This window comes from Pollachius pollachius, assembly GCF_949987615.1.
Source record: "Pollachius pollachius genome assembly, chromosome: 5".
In the NCBI taxonomy this organism is placed as follows: Eukaryota; Metazoa; Chordata; class Actinopteri; order Gadiformes; family Gadidae; genus Pollachius; species Pollachius pollachius.
The window spans coordinates 22,707,250-22,728,322 of NC_136938.1; the positions used below are offsets into that span (position 1 = coordinate 22,707,250).

The window sequence follows — 21,073 nt, forward strand, 5'->3', positions numbered from 1 at the left end:
CAAGAACACTCTTGATTCTACATTTTCCCTTACATTGCATTTAGCAAGCGTATACATCCAACATATGGAAGGAGAAAGTTATTGAAACAAACATGATGTTACTGGAATGCACAAACTCTGAGACTCACAATGAAAAACACGCTTATATGCACATACTAATTACCTTGAGAATACAATACATATGCTGATTCAAAGTGCATATTTAACAGGTACATTGTTCAAGGATAATAATAATTGTGATTCTTCCAAAATATTTAAAGAATTTCAGATCCAGCTATAAAGTTAACAGGTCAGTGAACAATATATAGATATTTTGTCATTATATTTTGTTTTACATTTTATATGATCTTCAACTTAGAAATCAGTGACATATTTTTACTATTACTAAAATAAGACTAAAGTAATCTAGAGAAAAACTGTCTCAAATCCAAAGTTTTTGCCAGTCTCTGCCAACCAGTTTGTGAACATTCTTCTCTGCCATGAACTTAGGTTGCCTTGTTTTCTCGTGTCGGAGAGAGGGTGCTTATAATATAACACCATGTTGTGCTGTGCATTCACTCATGATAAGGCTTATACACAACAACAGTACTAGCTTAAAAATAAGAACCACAATGTTGCCATGGGTCGTTTTAATGGCAAAACCGCGTCCCCCTCCCCCTAGAACTCTTTTTAAATCCAACTGTTTGAATACGATCTAAAACAGAGGGATGAACTCAATTCAAATTAAAACTGAATAAAAAATGGATTAATTTAAGATAGGGTTAGCCTTCTTTCAAAACAAAAGAAAATCCATGACTCAAGCAATTTTTTTCCATCTCTTAATAATTTATTATGCTTTTTTGCAGAATAGAATGATAGCTAAAACGGCCCAACTTGTTTATTGAAAAAACATTTTTGGCTGATTTGTTTTTGTTCAGTAGGTATATTTTAAGAGATTAAACTACATGGGATGTACATGGTTGTGGTCTGAAAACAGATATTCCTCAAAGCCACCAAATGATGAATGTCATCATTAAAGTCCCTGTAAGACAGTAGCTCATACCAACTACGTTGATTGCATCGTATATATTTCATATGGAAAACAAATTGGATATTGGATAGAAGTCATTTTAGTTCCAGCGGGGTGATAAATACTACGTCACTACGTGTCATTACGACTGTCGCCCCCTCCAACATCCCCGGGCGGTAATCAGCGACCTCATATCTATTGATTAGGAGTTCACAAATCAATGTTACGCACAGCGTCGAATGATAGGTATATTGGGTGATCAAGACGAGCCTACACAGGTTTGGGTTCGATAACTAATTATCGAAAGACAAGAAATGTCAAGGCCACTGCAAGCCCCAGCCTACTTTTTACTGTTTTACTGTTACTGTTGTGCAGTTACAGTAACATCCCTCCCCCTACAGTGTTGTGAGAGTAAAGGTGTTCTTTTGGTAGGTAATGGACAACCCTTGTTATAGGCTTATAGATCCGAAATCTCTCTGCTGTGCACTAACCATGCATCACCTGAGCAATGACTATAAGATAAGACAAAGGCAGTTATCCCTTTCACACCAAGTCGAGCCTGACATTTACGCCCAGAACATAGTTTGATTCCATTGCTTAAAAACATGTATTTCAGCAAGATTGGGTTTCCATGCATTTCAAGGAATTATAGAAAACAAGAGACATGTTGGCACTCATCAGTGGTATCTGTTGCAGTGTATAAGAAATAGATTTGTGGCAAAACATTTTGCAACAAGAATTGAAATAGTTAAAAAGGACTGGAAAGAGGATGCAACATTCTGGGATGAGCGCTACCTGCAATCGCAGCGTAATGTCTCGTATCCACATTCATATTCATGTATTTCCGTAAGTAAACGCTGTAATAACAAGCATCAAAGTGAGCATATATATTCTTGAAAGAAGAGCACTCCTCTGCTCTTCCTGTCTTGCCGACTCATCTTTAATTTGTCTTAAAACATCCCGCGAGTAAATAACTGAAATTAGTTTCACGTTCCATGTAAGCCAATGTGTTCTTTTTGCCGGCTTGCAAAGCTTTAAAGCAAAGAGATGAAAGAGAGCTGGTGTCTTTGAGATGAAACTTGTTCTAACTCCTGCAACATTGGACTGAATTCAATCTTTGCACTATTTATCCTTAGTTCACTGTGTGTCGCAGCCTTTACAGAATGAGTGAAAATTGGCTTTGAGTTCATAACAACCACAACCATTTTCATTACTTAACAAATATGGTTCATGACTTAAAAAGGAAATAAAATAGCAAATGTGTTAGGAAGAGGCAGCAAGGCTGAATACAATAAAATAAACATTTTCAGTATTTTTTTTTGGACATTTGGAAATGCTGTGTAACCTCAAGTACTATACCCATACCCATAGTTCTACAACCACACTTGTAACTTTATTTTTTATAAATGTATTACCATGTTTGCTAAGCAGTCTGAAGTAAAGTGAAGCAGTCTCAGACATGTGAACATGCATGCACCCACCCATCACAAATACATGTACATTTATAAAATGTATACTTGCAAACATACATAAAAATAAACACAGTGTGTACACCTCTATGCACATGACACAGCAGGGTGAATACTTTGAACCTCTTACTGGCATCCAGCACCAACACCTGCTATGTGGCCTACATTGCACAAGCATACACACACACAAACAAAAATGCATGTACACATACACACATTAACAAACACACACATACACACACACACACACACGCGTGTACACACACACACACACACACACACATACACACACACACACACAAATGCACACACATGTACAAACACACACAGACAACAGCTTTTAACACATACACACACCCACATACAATCATGTACAAACACACACCTATGTTAATGCACAAGCAAACGAATGCACACGTTAAGACATACGCTTACACAAACAAACTCATTTGCATATCTTACCCTAGATATACATCGGAATTTGAACCTGAATTAGCTCTGACTTCTTCAGAAAGTGTACATTGTTTTGTATAATCAAGTACGAGAATATATACTGCGTATGATGATATATTTGATAACAAATTCTTTAATTGAGCAAATCAAAAGGGAACGTGTGGATAAAAAAAAAAAACGTTATGTAGCAACAGAAGGTGATTAAAATGAAAGCGAAACATGTTTCCCACTCGAGACGAGATCCATTCTACTGGCTGTCTGAACGCCCTTAATGTGCATTCTACAATTAATAGCACACTTTCAACATTACCATTAGATCTTGAATCGTTCTCAAGCTTCCAATTGAAGGTAGTAACTGGGATTTTGAGGATATTAAAGACTTTACTACACAAACCTGTGTTATTATCCGTGTAAGACCCTGTTACTCTGGCTACGTCTGTCAGCTCTTCAGTCAAACAGCGTTTAATTGGCTGTACGCTATGAAGGGATTGTTACCATGGAAATGCACAGAGTCATGCTGTGTATTTTAGTGACCCACCCCAATACAACTCAACGTGTATTTCCGCATTCAAGATTGAAAAATGAAGCTGCGCGCATTATCATTCTAATAACGTTCATTTACTTGAAAACATTATATCATCCACCCCATTTTATTCAATTTCAGACAGCCTATGTTTGTTTTGAAGTCACGTAATTGGATGGAGTGTCGAGGACTTAATTACTATACCCCTTCTGACCTTTCTAATTTCACTCATGACACAGCCTGGAGACACTAGACATGTCCCTAGGAACGACCACCGGGGAGACCTTTGGAACAAGATAATTATGAGTCAACATCAAAACTGCACACACACCTTCCCTGTACAAACCAGTAAGAAACAATGTGTCCATAGAATCCCATCGTAAAGACAGCATAATTTAGAAGCATTGCAGCAAGGCTGAGCATTGACTGCCACAAAGTGAAACAAGAGGGAGAGAGATGGATGGAAAGTTAGCGAGAGTGGGAGAAGGGCGGAGACAAGAAGGGGAAATACCAAGAGAAAGAGAAGGAGAGACAGAGAGAGAGAGAGAGGGAAGACATATAAGTGTGAGAGAGAGCGAGAGAACAATTTAGCGAGTGGAGAAAGAGATGCAGAAAGGCAAACCTTGTTCCAGGCGTTCCCATCTCACCACGGGACGTCTGAAACAATGTGCTCACTGCTCACATTGATCATTATTGAGAGAGCGGGGTGGAGGTTCGGTTTTATGGTTCTACTAGCGGTGAAAGAGAAGCATGCTTCCCAGCATGCCTAGGAAGCATGTTTCAGTCACATCGGTTCAGCAGCGAGAGAGAGAGGGAGGGACCTCTGATAGAAGAGTATCCATTTCTCACTTACATGTTGCGGGCAATGCTTTTGCAAAAATTCTTTGTCAATCCTTATTGTTGTTATTCTAGTCTTTGTCAACTGGTTCACACAGTTCAGGATGAAGTAAAGGGCTGGAAAGGGTTTGTTGTTTGTTGCGGTAGTGCAGGATCACACCACAAACCATGAGCCTCTCTCAGCCGAGGAGCAAGGTGAGGATGAGCAGGTGCGTGGCGAAGAAAGAGCGAGAGGGGAGCGTGGGTGTTGTCGGCGGTAACGACTGGCCTCCAACCAAGTGAACACAAGAGCGGAGTCCAGACCAAGCCTTTCCCTTTGTTTCTCGCATTTTTTCCCCACACATTATTTTACCTTTTTTTTTTAACCCCGAGGACCCACCTTGCAGGAGGGAGGTTGCCGTGGTTACGGTCTCCGGCACGCCGTCCTTGCTGTAGATGGACTGCAGGAACTCGGGCACGCAGTCGTTTTCATCCACAATAACCACACGCACCTGCAGGAGCGCCAGGGGTGGAGAGAGAGAGCGGGTGAATACAGAGCAAGCGGAGGGCGAGAGGGATCGGGAGACGGTTTCAACGAGGGCCAAGTACAAACACAACTTTCTGAGACGGATGAAGTCGCCGTTCACAGACCGCGACCCGCTGGTCAAAAACTCAGTAGCGAAGAAGAAAACATATTCGACGTTATGTGCAGAAAAATAATGGCCTCTTTTCTGAACAAAGAAAATACACTTTTTTTAGTTTTTTTTAAATGAGAGTTGATTGCGCCAGCTGATTTATTAGTATGCAGATAATAGGGCTGGGGTACAGTAGCCAGGGTAATGATGGCAGGGCTTCTGCCTTTGGACAATGGGATTGTTAACAGCCTCATAAATAAGGCCGGGGAGAATGAATGTGAAGCAGGGCAAGCAATATGATTACTGTGTGACACTGTAGTCATTAGGTGTTGTGTGTTATTGTGTGCATGTGGGCGTGAGTGTGTGTGTGTGCGTGTGTGTGTGTGTGTAAATGCACTTCGCCAAGTGCATTTACAACTTATCCAAATCTGGTTTTCTGACCATCTGCACAAAGACATCATGATCCCTTTTTACAGCCTGACATTTATATTGGCTTAATGCTTCTTTGTGCAAACTCCCTGACTGTACAACAGGTCACCGGGCAAGGGCTGTAAAACAAGAGAAAACAGCAGTTGCTGTAGGAGGAGAGAGGTTTGTTATATCGGAATAGAATAAGACCCTCTCCTCTTCCAGTTCACCGGTCTCTCCCTCCACAGTCAGAGTAGAATTGGATTTATCAAAGGGTTTATTTTTGTAAAGGCCCCGATAAGAGCCGTCCTTGTAAGGACCCGTTGGAACACAATGGTGCTTGTTGGTTTTGCGGTCGTGACTTCACCCTGAGGGCTTTAGTGCAAACAAACTTCTCGCGAGGTGCCACTGTTGACCGACAGTAAGTTCACATCCCAATAAAGCCTGAACATGGTCATGAAAGCTGGCCTATCCCGCCCGGCCTATAACCAAAATGAGCACACTTGCCAAAACGTGCGCACACATGAATGTGCGGTTTGTAAATAGCAGCCGGAGAAGGACCGCCGCTGGGCCAGATGAGATTTTCGTATTATCAGATAATCCTTTGGTAAAGATCAGCTCTGCAGCCATGGGCGGCAAAATGAGATCTGACCGTGTTCCCTCCCCAAGGTGATTTATGTTCTGATGTCGGTGGTCCTGAATACCGTTTCCTTTGTGTGCGCGCGTGCGTGTATAAAAAATGATGCACATAATATAAAATAAACCAGACTTGGTTTAGTAAGATATGGACAAATGTGGGTTAGTGTGTGTCGTGTATGTTGTCGGTGTTTGTGTAGGTGTATATGTGTGTGTGTGTGTGTGTGTGTGTGGGTGCGTGCGTGCATTTTCACAGGTGTGTTTGCCAACCAAGCGGAGAAACAAGAGACAAATGAATGAAAAGTGAAGGGAATTCAGTTGTGATGAAGACCGTCGTCCTCAATAACACACACAAACACGCACATGCACACACACACACACGCACACACACGCACACGCACACAAACACACACACACCCAGGGCGGGAAGCAGGGCAGCAGTGTGCAGACCGGGGCTGGTTAGGTAACTAATGGTGCCACGGAGCTATCAGTCCCACAGGGGGAGGACTCGGGAAGCCACCTGCAAATGAAAGTCACGCCTGCAGTGCCTCCACAAAAATCTGAAATATACGACACCTCTGCTCCCGGGCGGGGTAGGAGGCAAACTGGAGGTGGGAACGGGAAGGATGAGGCAGAAACAAGAGACGCAGACCTCGGCTTAGGGAGGCGTCGTGTTCTGCTTAATTGTGAAAAAGAACTAATATCCGTACGCGCCGAGTATCTGCTCATTTGGAGAGAGAAAAGCAAACAGGTTCGTGAGACTTTATCGAGCGCTAGGGTTCACAGCAGGGCTGCGGCGCTATTTGTGTTTCATTGAACAGTTTTATTTTAAGCAGCATAGCTCACAATGCTACAGTGCTGATGGGAGGGCGTGGGTCAGTGCTGGCCCGATCAAGCAGGGTTCGAGACAGGCCGCGCGGGGTTACCGAGAGGGCCGTGTAGAGAGTGGAAGAAGAGCGCGGAGGGGGTCAGAGAAAGGTGGGTGGGGGAGCGCGATAGGTCAAGCATGCACAGGCCCAGACATGCACTCGCTTATCAGTGCCGGCCCGGTCTGGCTTTACTGGGGTCATTCCCTCTGCCTTCCTTTCCTTTCTGTTTCTCTTTCTTTATTCCCCTTCGCGCGTGGCGGAGGGAAACGCTGCACAATTAATCCATCCTTGTGATCTTTCGTATGCACGAGTTTACCCAACACAATGACGGTATGATATAAATGTCGGAGGAATCGGGAGTCACCCGTTTCTTAATCATTTCAATAAGCTTCAGCAGTGCTTCCCTAATCAGTTGGGTTACTGTGATTGGGAAGTCAGTAGATTTCCACATGGCACAGTAGCTGCCTCCTTTTAATTGAAACGCAACGAGGACCTGAGTGCTTTCGGAAATCCCATGATGTGCTTAGCATTTAGCTGTGTCACGTCTGATGCGCCACACAGCGGAATGCAATTTGGCTAAGGGGATTGCATTTCAAAGCAGATTGCATTAAGAAGTTCTGTATTTTTTCCTCCCCCGCACACCTAGTTTTATCCCCGTATGGCAGTATATCTCCGTAAATGTCATCTGTGCATCGAGTTTCAGGTTAATGCATTAAAGGAACCTTTCATTCCCTTAGAAATGCTCAGCCACTGTGGGCAGAAATAAGCACATAAACAAACAACAAAACGCAAAGACAGTTCAACGAAGGTCATCACATAATAGCAAGGTTATAGAAAGTATTGAAGTTAAATCACATCAGTCAAACAGCACACATCAAGGTGGCCGTAAACAAATAGTGAACACACATGAAACGCACAGTAAACACAAAGTCTCGGCAAAGTAAACAAACAGTAAACGCGAAGTAAAGACGCATCAAACGCACAGCAGACAAACAGTATACCCAAAGTAAACAAATAGCAAACACAAAATAACCACATCAAACCCAAAGTAGACACACAGTCTACACAAAATATACAAACTGTACACACAAAGTAAACACACAGCCTACACAAAGTATACAAACCGTAAACGCACAGCAGACGCACAGTATACAAAGTCTAGACACGGTAAACACACAGTGAACACAAAGTATACAAACCATAAACACGCAGCAACCATAAAGTAAACAGACAGTAAAGACACAACGAACCACAAAGTAACCAGTGAAACACAAGACGAGCGGGCCCCCCACCTCGGCCGCGCTGCTCAGGCTGTCCAGGCCCTCGTTGGCCCTGACCAGCAGAAGGTAGCGGTGCTGGTCGCCCTCGTAGTCGATGGAGCGCGTCAGGCTGATCTCCCCGGTCTCCGCCGAGATGGAGAAAAGGCTGCTGGGGTTGATCAGCAGGCTGTAGCTGATGGGCTCCTTCTGGAAGGAAAGGGCCGGCGTGGTGAGGAACCTGAGGGAGAGGCAAGAATAACAACAGTCAGACCGGAGGGGAAGACTGTGGGTCTATCGGACTTCTTCTTAAGGAAGGAGCCTACAGGTTGGGGCCATTGGGGATGGAACCCGGTACCTTTCGGCTGGAGTAGCCCTGCTACACTACCCGGTGCCCTTAACCTTTGAGAGGAAGCGTAAAACGTTAAATAATGTAAAATGTTATTTTCTTCAGACACCGTTATTTATTATTATTAAATGATGCATTAAATACACACCGTCATGAAATATCATCATATTTTCAGCTCGTAAAAAGATTCTGAGGTAAATGCGGGAAAATCGAAACCTTTTAGAACAAGGTCATGAATAGGGAATCCACATATTTAATGTGTTTATTGTGCATTGTCTACGTTATGTTTCTAGTCCTGGCTGAGAACACAATATCCGCCCTCAGGCAGAGTACTCGCCCAAGCCAAATCAAAGAAACTGTGGCCATTAGTAGGAGAGTGGAGCCGCACCAAGAATGGGGCAGGGATTAGAAGATCCCTTGTTATCTATTGTGCGTGTAAGGGCCTTGGTACGTTCCTGACAAGAAATGGAGCATAACATTATCGTCTTCAGCAGCTCACTAACTCCGTCAGTCAGAAGAGGCCGGACCCTTAATAATGAGACCACGGCAGAGACACACGCTATCAGGACCTCCATATTAGCACTAACAGCTCAATGTGTCTGTGTGGATGTGTGTATTGATGGAAGGTTATGTGTGTGTTATTTGTGTGTGTGTGGGTGTGTATGTGTGTGTGGGTGTGTGTGTGTTTGCGTGCGGTGTGTTCACGTATTCACGTGTCTGTCTGTCTGAGTGCGTTTGTGCATGCGTGTGTGTGTGTCTGTGTGTGTGTGTGTCTGTGTGTGTGTGTGTGTGTGTGTGTGTGTGTGTGTGTGTGTGTGTGTGTGTGTTTCTGTGTGCGTGTGGTTGATAGAAAGTTATCAGGCGCCTGTGCATGCATCTGAGTCATTGCGCCATGCATATTTGAACAGCTATCACACCGGTGCACAACATGATCTAATATGAACAGGGCTTAGACAATGAATTAAATCTCTCACACACCACTGAATCACTGATTGAAGCTTAGATTAACGTGTGTGTGTGTGTGTGTGTGTGTGTGTGTGTGTGTGTGTGTGTGTGTGTGTGTGTGTGTGTGTGTGTGTGTGTGTGTGTGTGTGTGTGTGTGTGTGTGTGTGTGTGTGTGTGTGTGTGTGTGTGTGTTAGCGTGAGAGAGAGTGTCTCTGTGCCTGCGTGTGTCTGAACAGATCAATAACTCAGTGCTGCCCACGACTCTGCATGTGTTGTTAGGGCTATAATGAATAATGTATCCGTACATGGGACTCCTTTGGCCAGAAACATGTGGATTGCTAAATTGCTCGCCAAAGCCAATTTAAAGAAATCATGTTATTATTTGTGAGCACACTTAAGATTTATGTCAGGAAGGAATTCTTGCTTGTGTAGAAAAAAAGTGCAATTACTATAATTGGAGTTCCAGCCCGTATCCGCTTTGATCATGGAGGGTTAGTTAGGATGGATAGGGGAAATTGTGCCCAGTTCGGGTGTGTGTGTATGTGTGTGTGTGTCTAGACAAAGGACGCATGCCTCTGCATGTGTAGTAGACTGAATTGTTTTGGGTTGTGAATGTGTAGGCAGGCGTGTGTGCCTGCCCATGTTTCTGTTTGTGTGTGTGTGTTAATAAATGCTTGTGTGTGTGTGTGTGTGTGTGTGTGTGTGTGTGTGCGTGCGTGCATACGTGCGTGTGTGTGTGTGTGTGTGTGTGTGTGTGTGTGCGTGTGTGCATACGTGCGTGTGTGTGTGCGTGCGTGTGTGTGTGTGTGTGATTCATGTGTCCTCCAATGTGTGTGCGTTTACGTGTCGGCGTGTGTGTATGTGTCTACATGCACGACTTCGCTCGCTCGTGTGTGTGTGTGGGTACTCACGGCTGGCCCTCGGGGGTGTTCTCGGGTATGGCCATGGTGAAGGAGGCGTTGGAGAACTGCGGGGGCCGGGGTCCGGCCACCACCGAGACGGTGGCCGGAGCGCTGCGACTGCCCAGGCGGTCCGCCGCCACCACGGTCAGCAGGTACTCCCGGTCCCGCTGCAGGGGCAGCCCGGTGGTCCGCACCTGGCCGCTCTTACGGTCCACCTCGAAGCGCCCGTCGCCGCCTGTGGGGGAGAAGACAAGCTGCAGTCATGAGCGCCGGGTCGCCAACTACTAACGTGGCCTTAAGAGGTGTTTGTGAAGCCCTGGTAGAAGCCACTAAGGTGTAGATCTTAAGGCCTATAGGTGTTTGTGAAGCCCTGGTAGAAGCCACTAAGGTGTAGATCTTAAGGCCTATAGGTGTTTGTGAAGCCCTGGTAGAAGCCACTAAGGTGTAGATCTTAAGGCCTATAGGTGTTTGTGAAGCCCTGGTAGAAGCCACTAAGGTGTAGATCTTAAGGCGTATAGGTGTTTGTGAAGCCCTGGTAGAAGCCACTAAGGTGTAGATCTTAAGGCCTATAGGTGTTTGTGAAGCCCTGGTAGAAGCCACTAAGGTGTAGATCTTAAGGCCTATAGGTGTTTGTGAAGCCCTGGTAGAAGCCACTAAGGTGTAGTTCTTAAGGCCTATAGGCACTTGTGAGGCCACTAAGGTGTCTTTTAAGCCCTGGCAGAAATCACTAATGATTAGTCGTTAAGGACTATAGGCACTTGTGAGGCCACTAAGGTGTAATTCTTAAGGCCTAGAGGGTGTTTGCGGTGATGGGATGTGAGAGTAACTGCCACCATTATTAGTCAACAGAATTTTTTTTATTCAATTTTCGTAATACAAAGCAAATATTTGCATTCTTTGTTCAGTAATTATCTCAGTGGCTATTTCATCTCGATATAATGTATTACAAGTCCCATTTGACGGTTTTATTTAAATAAAAAAGTAATTTAATGAGTTAAAGCACTGACAATTAATGTATTTTGGCAAAAGACCATTGCAAGCTAGCCTTTTGATTCCTGCGCTCAACGCTACATCCATATTTTTTTAAGTGGTGCTCACTTCAGAGCCAAAGGGGTGGGGCTGACACAATGCAGCTCTATGGACCTAGTCCAGGCAATTGGGTTTTACCCTTGCCAATCAAATCAGTTATGGTTAGTTATAGGGGTTGAGGTTATGGTTAAATTTGGGGTTATAATGAGTTTCAGGGGTTATGGTTAAAGGGTCACGGTTAGGGTTATGGTTAGGTTTAGGTGTTCAAATAAGACTTATGGCTAGGTTAAGGATTATGGTTAGGGTTATGGGTTAAAGCAAGGGTTATGTTTAGGTTAAGGGTTATGGTCAGTGTTATTCTAAGGGTTATGGTTAGGTTTACGGGTTACTGCTCCGTTCAAGACAACCGATGGTGAAAAGGCGTCTTGGATCGGGTTTCTAGTACAAGCTCCACCTGCCAGTGGCCGCTCTGTAGATCAAGTGAGGTGAACCACTGTGACCCTGTGATCCCTTCCAGGAACCCGCCAATGCGGGGCAGAGGGTTGGAGTCGGGTTGCAGTGTTCAGTCATCAATAGTCCACTCTCTAGGTACCGTCCTTCTCCTGACCAGGATGGCAGGGGAGACCCAGGGGCTACTGGATGGCTCTGTCCCCCTCTTTCCCCATCTCCAGTAACCTCCCCTCTAAAAATTCACACTTGGAAAGCTCTAACCGGTAAGGTCACAGTTTCATGGGCAGGGCTGGGCCAGTGTCAATCGTGTGTTGCGTACGGTTGATTTGAGGGCACTCCCCATCCCGGGCGGCTAAAATGTTGGTGAATTTTTAGAGCAGTTCTCTCAGCCGTTGGCTCTGCAGAGTCCAGCCCTTCGCCGCTCTGCTGATGCAGGTCCTGGGAGACGATGACGGTGTCTGGTGAGCGTGTCTGAGGAGCAGGAGCCTCTAAAGAGGTCACCGTCATTGCTGGTGGGCCAGCAGGGTGAGTCAGCTCAGCCCGTGTCAGCAGCAGGAGACAGCAGGTCCAGCCCCGATGATGCCCGAATCTTGGATGTAGGCCAACCAAACCTCACTGGGTGGTTGCCGTGTTCCCAGCGTGCCGTCCCCTCCCCCCCCCCCCCCCCCCCCCCCCGGCACATTCATAAATATGTCTCTCGAAAGCTGCACTTCCTTGGTTCCTCACTCCTCACTCCGCAATTGTTGTGAAGTCGATGTGATGTACTGTTATCGAGAAACCCGAAGGACAGACATCCATACATACAGAGACTCCTTCCTTTATTGTTAGATTAGCTAGTGAGATGTCTTTGTACATAAAAAAAAGACCATCTCTCTCTGCCTTTCACTCATGGTGTCGCCAAACCACCCTGCCTTCCGACACTGCCCACGCACGGTGTCTAGAGTGCGTTGATATATTGCACATATACGCATATTCTCACCTCCCAGGTTATTTAAGAAGAACTGAATTTCTGCACTATATCCATTGTGTTGTTGATAAGACACCCTTTCCCAAAACATCCAGTCAACAGACTAAAGGACTTTGCTCAATTAAGCTCTTGTGTTAAAACTTATTTTACATTTACCCCTTTACTACATCTTATTAAACGTAACATATAAAAACTTCTACTGAGCTGAATCTCGGATTATAATAGATGCTCTGTACTGTCTGTGTTGGCCTGATATCTCCCAGCCTCATTTGTAAGTCACTTTGGATAAAAGTGCCTGCTAAGTGACTGAATGCAAATGTAAATGTATAGCAGGCAATTTGTTCATAATATTGTATAACAAATGCTATCCTCCTGCTTACAATTTGCTAACTGAAGTATTATTTGTGATAATGCCTTGTCTTCTTTGAACTTGTGACCACATTACAGACAAGATTATGTTTAAGAGGGAAAATACCTCGACAGATAAGATAAAAATCCAATTTTCGGATGATATCTACATCTGAGTAGCGTTCATCTGAGGAGGCCTTTACTTGCCTAGCCGTCGTATTGTGTCGCACAAGACCTGTCACTTAAGGCCACTTGCTTAAGCAATTCAGATGCAGCGGTTAGATTCGCAGTGGTTTGATGAGAGTGCTTGCTTATTCTTAAGTGAAAACAAACATCTGCTGAAAACCTCTTCAGACGACGCCCCCGCCGCCCTCAACGGTGGCCACCACTCTAATCCAGGTGTGATGGTGTTTAGTCGATTCCTTTTTATGAATGCTTTCTAAGGTATCACATGTTATTATCTGCAAGTATGTAGTGAATGTATCTGTGTTATTCACTCGACATCCCTTACACCTGTCCGCTGTCATAGCTGTCTGCAGACCGATTCAACAAGATGTTCTGTTGTAGCAAACATGCCTTTCATTTAATAGGTATCCTATATATATATATACAGTGTTGGGAAAGTTCACTTTCTCCGTGAACTAGTTCAAAGTTCAGTTCACAAATCTTAAAATGAACTAGTTCAGTTAAACGTTCATAATTCAAAATTTTGAACTAAGTTCACAATTCCAAAAAATGAACTAGTTCATAGTTCTTTTTTTCAATATGTTGCTGTGAGCTTTTCGTTTTTTCTGGTATTTTGAACATTGAGCCCCCTTTGTGGTTTGTCTAGGATGATATAGAGTGGTTGAATCAAGTATCGTAGCGAAATACGGTTTCTATCGTGTTTTATTGCACATTTAGCGCATTTTGTAAATCCCATTGATTTCTGTTGGAAGACTCATTACTCGTTGGCCGGAAACGGAAAGGGGGGAGTGTTCACGTTTGGTTGTAGTCTTTTCGCTCGGTTCTAGCCCTACTGATGAGACGGAGAACCGAGCGAAAAGACTACAACCAAACGTGAACAGCCCCCCTTTCCGTTTCCGGCCAACAAGCAATGATTCTATGAGATATTCTAGTCCGCTGAGCTATGAGCCAGACAGAGCTAATGGATTGTACATATTTATAATTCGAAATTCGTCTCAGCCTTTATACCACAGATACACTAGGGTCTATAGCATATAACCGCGTTGTCTGATTACAGTTTAATTCATTTTCCACAATTGAACAGCTCTCGTTTCGAAGAATAATCACCGTGCCATTTGTTTCAATGGGAATCGCGCTGGTCTATACTTTCAAAATAAAGTGTACATATTTATAATATGAAATTCGTCCCAGCCTTTATATGACAGATATATAGGGTCTACTATAGGGTCTATAGCATATAACCACCTTTTCTGATTACAGTTTAATGTAACAGTAAGCTGGCAACACCTCAACTGCAAATGAACCGCACGGAGATTACCATGGCAACCGGTCAAACAACACGGCGATCTGCGCGCGCATCCGCCGTGTTGATAGAGAAATAACCCCCCCATTGAACGAAGTTAAACCGAGTGAGCCTGCCGTTCACTGACACCAGAATGAACGAGTTCACAGTAATGTTCATCAGGCAGTAATACAGTACGTTCAGTTCACGTTTGCCCAAAATATGAACGAGTTCATGAACTTTCGTTCAGTGAACGCGTTCAGGCACAACACTGTATATATATATATATATATATATATATATATATATATATATATATATATATATATATATATATATATATATATATATATATATATTTATATATATACATACATACATATGCATTAAAAGGAAAGAAAGAAGAAAAGTTGAAGGTGTTGAAGAGGTTTCACTTTCAGAGTTTTAAACATAGGTGATGTTTTGCAAAGTGGTGTTGTCACTTTAGTTAACCAATTCCACATGTTTCTCTCTTGCATGCTATTTTTGCAATAATTGCAGCCATTGGCGAAGATAGACGATGATGAACAGCACCAATTTATTTTGACACACGTTGGTATTACGGCATGCCATCGAGCATATTTCAAACAGTGAGGAAAGCAGAACCCCTTGGATGCCTCAACAGACTTTACAGCTTGTTTTAATGGGAAGATGGGAATAGATCCAAAAGAGATGGGTCCATACACACACCTGCACACCCACACCTCAAGCCCCCTTCCCCTTCCCACACACACACACACACACACACACACACACACACACACACACACACACACACACACACACACACACACACACACACACACACACACACACACACACACACACACACACAAACAACTAAACGAGTTGTTTGATTCAGAGAGATGAGGGGAAGTGGGATAGATGGCAGTAAGTTTGAAGTTAAAAAACAAAAATGGAGATTACCTGGAACAGCTCTACAGGCCTGTATTTTATGCTGCAATATCTACATTTTTGATGTAATCATTTTCTCAAAGTAAAACTGTATGGATTTATTTTCTTCATTATACATCGTAAAACAGGCAGGGTGAATAGAGAGTGTACTGATTCCTGTACCAGTAGCAAAAGAGACCCATTAAATAATCAAACAAAACCAATCCAAACGTTTCCTCTTTGAAATATCCTCTGGGGCACTTTCGTTGCCCCTTCATCACAGAGCACGTAATTTACACAAACCAACAACCACAAGTAGTGCATTCATAGCATCACTCTAATTGAAACTAATTTCTAAACAGGAGAGGAGCCTGGGGCTACACAGAATCAAAGGGAGACAGACGTGCCTAATTGTCAAGGTTTAGCATAGTTTAAGACATTTAATCTCAATGATTTACATGGCTATGTTTTGAGATTTGCAATTTATTTTTATATTTTCTAGTTCGAGTTTTCCTCTCTAGTTTCTTAATGATTAAATATTTTTCGTATTTTGTTGCCGCCTTCAAAAGAACGCTCGCTCAGTCTGCCATCCACCCAAAGGTTTCTTCCTTGATAATCAGCCCTTGCTATGGGTTCCCTTGCTATGGGTTAAATCGTGGCATTAAATGTTACCTGTGAATCCCTTTGAGGCTCACTAACTGTGATTAAGGGGTTGACCTTTACCTCGGAACGGACTACTTTGTATTTGCGTTTGCTCGGCTTTGGTGCCACTTTGGCGGTGGAACCTCTGAGCTCCTTACCGTCTGAGAGGAAGAACTCCACCTCTCCGTTGTCCCCGCCGTCGTCGTCTCGAGCTAGGAGCTGGTAGACCAGAGAGCCCGGGACCACTTCCGGGGACACCACCGCCAGGTACGGCACGGGCACCATGCTCCACTCCGGCACGTTGTCGTTCACGTCCGACACCGTCATCTCCACCCGCACCAGGTACCAGTCCGGACCTGGATGGAGGAATGGAGGGGGGAAGGGAGGAGGAAGAGAGGGGAGAGAGAGCCTTTAGAAACCTTTAGACGGGTGGTTGCTGATTATATTCAGGGATTGGATCATTTTTTAACCACTGAGGTATTATTGTATTCAGTTTGATTACAATAATATACAATGCTGATTAAGTCGTTAAAAAAACTAAAAACTAGGCTGACTTTTAGCAATGCAACGTGCACATGTAAAGAAGTGGACGCTGTGAAGATTATATTTTGTGTTTTTACTTTCAAAATTGCATTAATTATCTTTAATCCTTAATATGTGTGGTATCTTTATTGACTTTACTACATTCGTTGTGTGTTTTCTTTCATGTTTGAGGTCCATGTTTTTGGGGGACAGACTGGCTGTCCCTTGTTGATTGCTGTGACATTATGTAAGATGGTCGCCACAACTGAGAGCAACCACTGTTGTTTGTGAGCTGCTGGAGGACTGAAATGCTGTGCTGTGGACCAACATGAAAGCAAGCAACTATGTTATCAGGACCTCTCCCTCCTTATGTGGTTTGAACTGAACTTTTAAATCAAAGAAAATGTCTTATTCTTTGTACTGCCTGGACCTGCCCTTAACCTTCTCTTAAACTTCATGCTCTGGTCCAATAATCAACACAATCACGACTTATGTCCCCTCCTAACCACTATTCATTGACCTCATTAGTGTTATGAATTGTGAAGGAGAATTCCTAGGGACTTAGAGAAACCGACTGCACTTACTCGGGACTACGGCAGAGGTTATGGACGTGGGTCTGCCAAGGCTGAACTACAGTGTCCCGAAGCCAGACTACTAAAAGAACATCTCAGACACTGCGCCATGCGCGCTATAGCGTGTGGTTTCGTGCAGACTGTATAAACACAGACAACCCGCCAACAAATAACTTCATTACCAAGGATGGAATTGAAATAAAAGGAATATTGGCTACCAGTCAAAGAAGTGAGTGAAATGAATGGTTGTCACATTGAGAATGGTTGCTCATCCTCCTGTCAACTCATTTTTATTGAAACAAATCTCAATTATGTGATTGTACGTAACGGCCAAAATGTTGCTGCAAGAAATAGTAGGAAAGCATTTGATCATTTCCCCCTTTTCAGGATAAAGAAGCATAGGTAAGGAGGGAGAGGACCCTATCAGTGCTCAGTTGTAGCAGCCTTTTTATATAGTGTCATAGCCATCAAAGTAAACAAGGGTCAAGTGTATCACTCCAAATCACTACAAGACCCAATTCAAACATACACACAACTAATAAAGGTATAATGTATAATGTAATCTAACTATCAAGGATAAACGATGTAACTAAAGGTGTAAGGGAAACGCTAGGGCTAGCGTGAATTGCAGGTAGGATCTCTAGCGAGTAGCACACAATATGGAGCGAGTGAACCTTTCATCCAAAAATCAAACCCAGCTTGATCTGCAAAATACTTTCCCCACACATTATTTATCTATCAGACATGGGTAACCAAAATCTCTTTAAAACATTATACTTTTTATTTTCCTCATAATGTATTGCAAAGTTATGTAAAGACATGGTAAACAACGGCGCATAAAGTCAGTGCACACCTGACCCGAACGTGAAGCAGAACAGAACAAAAGTGGCACTGACTAATGAGAAGATATATCCCACGCCTGAAACACCAAAGGATGGAACAGTTGGAAAGTAAGTGCTCCCACTGCTTACACACACACACACACACACACACACACACACACACACACACACACACACACACACACACACACACAAACACACACACACACACACACACAAACACGCACACACAAACACACACCATTATCTCAACCTGCTTCCGCCTCAGCTTCCAACACCAAGTCTAATGCTTTCCGACATGCAAAGCATGTGTGTGTGTGCACTCACAACACACACACACACACACACACACACACACACACACACACACACACACACATCCATCGTCAGTGTCACCCTTAATGTAATCAGATGCGAGATGCATAATGTTGATCAGCGAAAATTGCAGGTAATCATGGGATTACTGTTAGCTGTCAAAACACGCACGCAAACAGGCACTCCCGACTTGTAGAATGCACCAACAACGCTGACAACGTCAGGAAGGAGCCCTGCCAACACCCCCCTTCCCCCCAGAAAACACTGACATTGAAAGAGGTACAGACCCCGGGTCTTATTTAAGCCCGCTCAGAACACATCAGACGGCCAGTGGATAACTTTCCGAAAAACACCAATGAACAAGCCTTCAGAGGAGTACTTAAAGCCAGCGAGAGGGCTCGGTGGTACTTTGTGCGCTCCCAGTGGAGCCCCCCAGAGGAACGCGCTCCTGAGCCGATAGGACGACCCGACGACCACGTTCTTCCACTGAACCGCGCTGTTCTCCCAGCCCACCGCCTTCGCAGCGGGAGGGGAAGTTGTGAGGCAGGCGCCGCCGCTTCTGAAGTTTACTTTACCCAGAGAGTCCTGCTGGAGGAAGAAATAAAAGAGAACCAAACAAAACAAAATTCCCTCCGGTGCCCCTCATCCCCCCCCCCCCCCCCCCACCTCTTCCTCTTGGACGCTACTTCAATAACCAAATGGATCGGGGGGGCACCACGGCGTGCTGCCAGAGACTCCATACACAGGGCCCTTCCCTCTGAGCACAGAACCCCTGCTCACCAAAAACAGGTTTGAAAGAGGGAAAGCTGCCTCGCATCGCCCACAGCTGAGCACTACTCTGTGTCTTACACACACACACACACACACACACGCACACACGCACACACGCACACACGCACACACACACACACACACACACACACACACACACACACACACACACACCATGTTTTAGAAAACAGTAATGATATGATAATGATGATGAGATTTGCGATTAAAGAAAGGCTTCAGGTTTTTGCCTGATTCTCTCGCCATCTGGTTCCCCAAAGGCCATCCACCGCACCCCCGCTCACCCCCCCCGTGGTGTTTCCCCAGTGGTGAAAACACCACTGGGGTGTTAGTAGGATACCAGGCAGAACACCTGATAGTTTTTGTTTTTGAAAGAGATAGAGTCCTTTTGATTCCAGTATGAAATATCCGAGCTAACTATCAAAATACCTCATCTGCAAACATTTTCTTTCCTGGGGAATGTCCACAATCGAGTGACCAAGCTTTTCTAAAAAGTGAAAGTGAAACGACAAAATACGGCTCAGTAGTTTCTTCTAATTGGACGGAAAACACATCTGGAGGAAATGATACCTTGTCTTGCCTTAGTGTTATATTCTGACAGGGTTACTGCTTCATGCGCGATCAGTAACTTTTGTGTTGGACATGCATAATGATATTGACATTTGCACTGTATATCTTGCAAATCTGGTTTGTGATCCATTATTGATGGTTGAAGTTGAAGCCTGCTGTAACAAGGTAAATTACATTATTTGTATGCACAAATATATATATAAAGACACACACACACACACACACACACACACACAACACTCTGTGGCGTACAGGGAGCCCTCTGGTTCCTCCCCAGTGTCCCCTCAGGCTTTAAACCAGTAATTATAATCAGCAGTGTTGAATCGTTTGCACAACCAGTAAACTGCAATCATTAGCAACACACACCACATCCTCGCACAGGCCATACCCACATCAAGGTTCTTCGTCCTGCGTGCGCCGGCCTTAACATTACAAAAACATTTCCGCCTTTAACGATGTAAACCATCTCGACATGCGGTTATTGCTTCATAGCTTAATGGACGCCTCTCTATGCAACATGGCCGCCGGTCTGATGAGTGCGTTAGGCCGTGGATTGCATTTTCCCTGCATTTCTCACGGCAGGCACAGATGGAAAAGGAGGAGCAGGGACCCCCAACCTGTGGGGTCAACATGCCACGATCGTGTGCAAGGCCTACACAGACACTTATCTCGGATCGATGTGCTAGGCGCTATGGGCGCTGGCCCGTGATAGCGACTGATAGAGGGACTGTCGAGGCGGGAAAAGCATGTGGGACATTTTAATCAAGATGGAGCAAAGGAGAGATAGAGAGGGGGGATAGGAAAGGAGGGCGAGAGATACAGGGGGGAATATATAGGAAGAGGGCGGACGGGAAACATACTGTATATGGATAAAAAAAAAAGGATAGAATGAGAAAGTGAGAAGGAAATGGAGATAATGGTAATTGCATAATGTTTTACGGCTGGCATGGTGCCATTAGCTTAATTTGGCAGCATAAAAAAGCAATAAAAATTGAGGCAAAAAATTAATGGCTTACATTAATAATATTGAGTATGTTATACATACGTTACAATAACAAAAACCCTATAGTGAGCAATGGTATTAGTCAGGAGAGAAGTAAGAGTTTTAATGTGCGAGAGAGAGAGAGAGAGAGAGAGAGAGAGAGAGAGAGAGAGACAGGGAGTGAATGCAGAAAGAAAGAATGCATAAAGAGAGAGTGAGAGTGAGAGTGAGAGAGAGAGAGAGATGGCTCAGATGGTATCATGGTATTATGGTATACCAGGGGATTTAGAAATGTAATCTAATTATAATAATTTAATTAAGTTAATCTCAAGATAACATGCAGATTGGTTTTTGTTTCTAATTTCTCCCATCGA

The 21,073-nt window shown here is 44.1% G+C and overlaps 1 protein-coding gene across 1 annotated transcript in view; it reads right to left on the minus strand.

The window, feature by feature from the left end:
- Positions 1-21,073, minus strand: part of LOC307076124 (neural-cadherin) — a gene marked incomplete at its 5' end in the record, with an annotated part of 231,844 nt that overhangs the window by 155,337 nt on the left and 55,434 nt on the right. The window contains 4 exons of the mRNA XM_079737008.1: positions 4,671-4,782; positions 8,111-8,315; positions 10,280-10,505; positions 16,266-16,463. Of these exons, the coding sequence (XP_079593134.1) occupies positions 4,671-4,782; positions 8,111-8,315; positions 10,280-10,505; positions 16,266-16,463 (741 nt within the window). The remainder of the gene's footprint in view (positions 1-4,670; positions 4,783-8,110; positions 8,316-10,279; positions 10,506-16,265; positions 16,464-21,073) is intronic.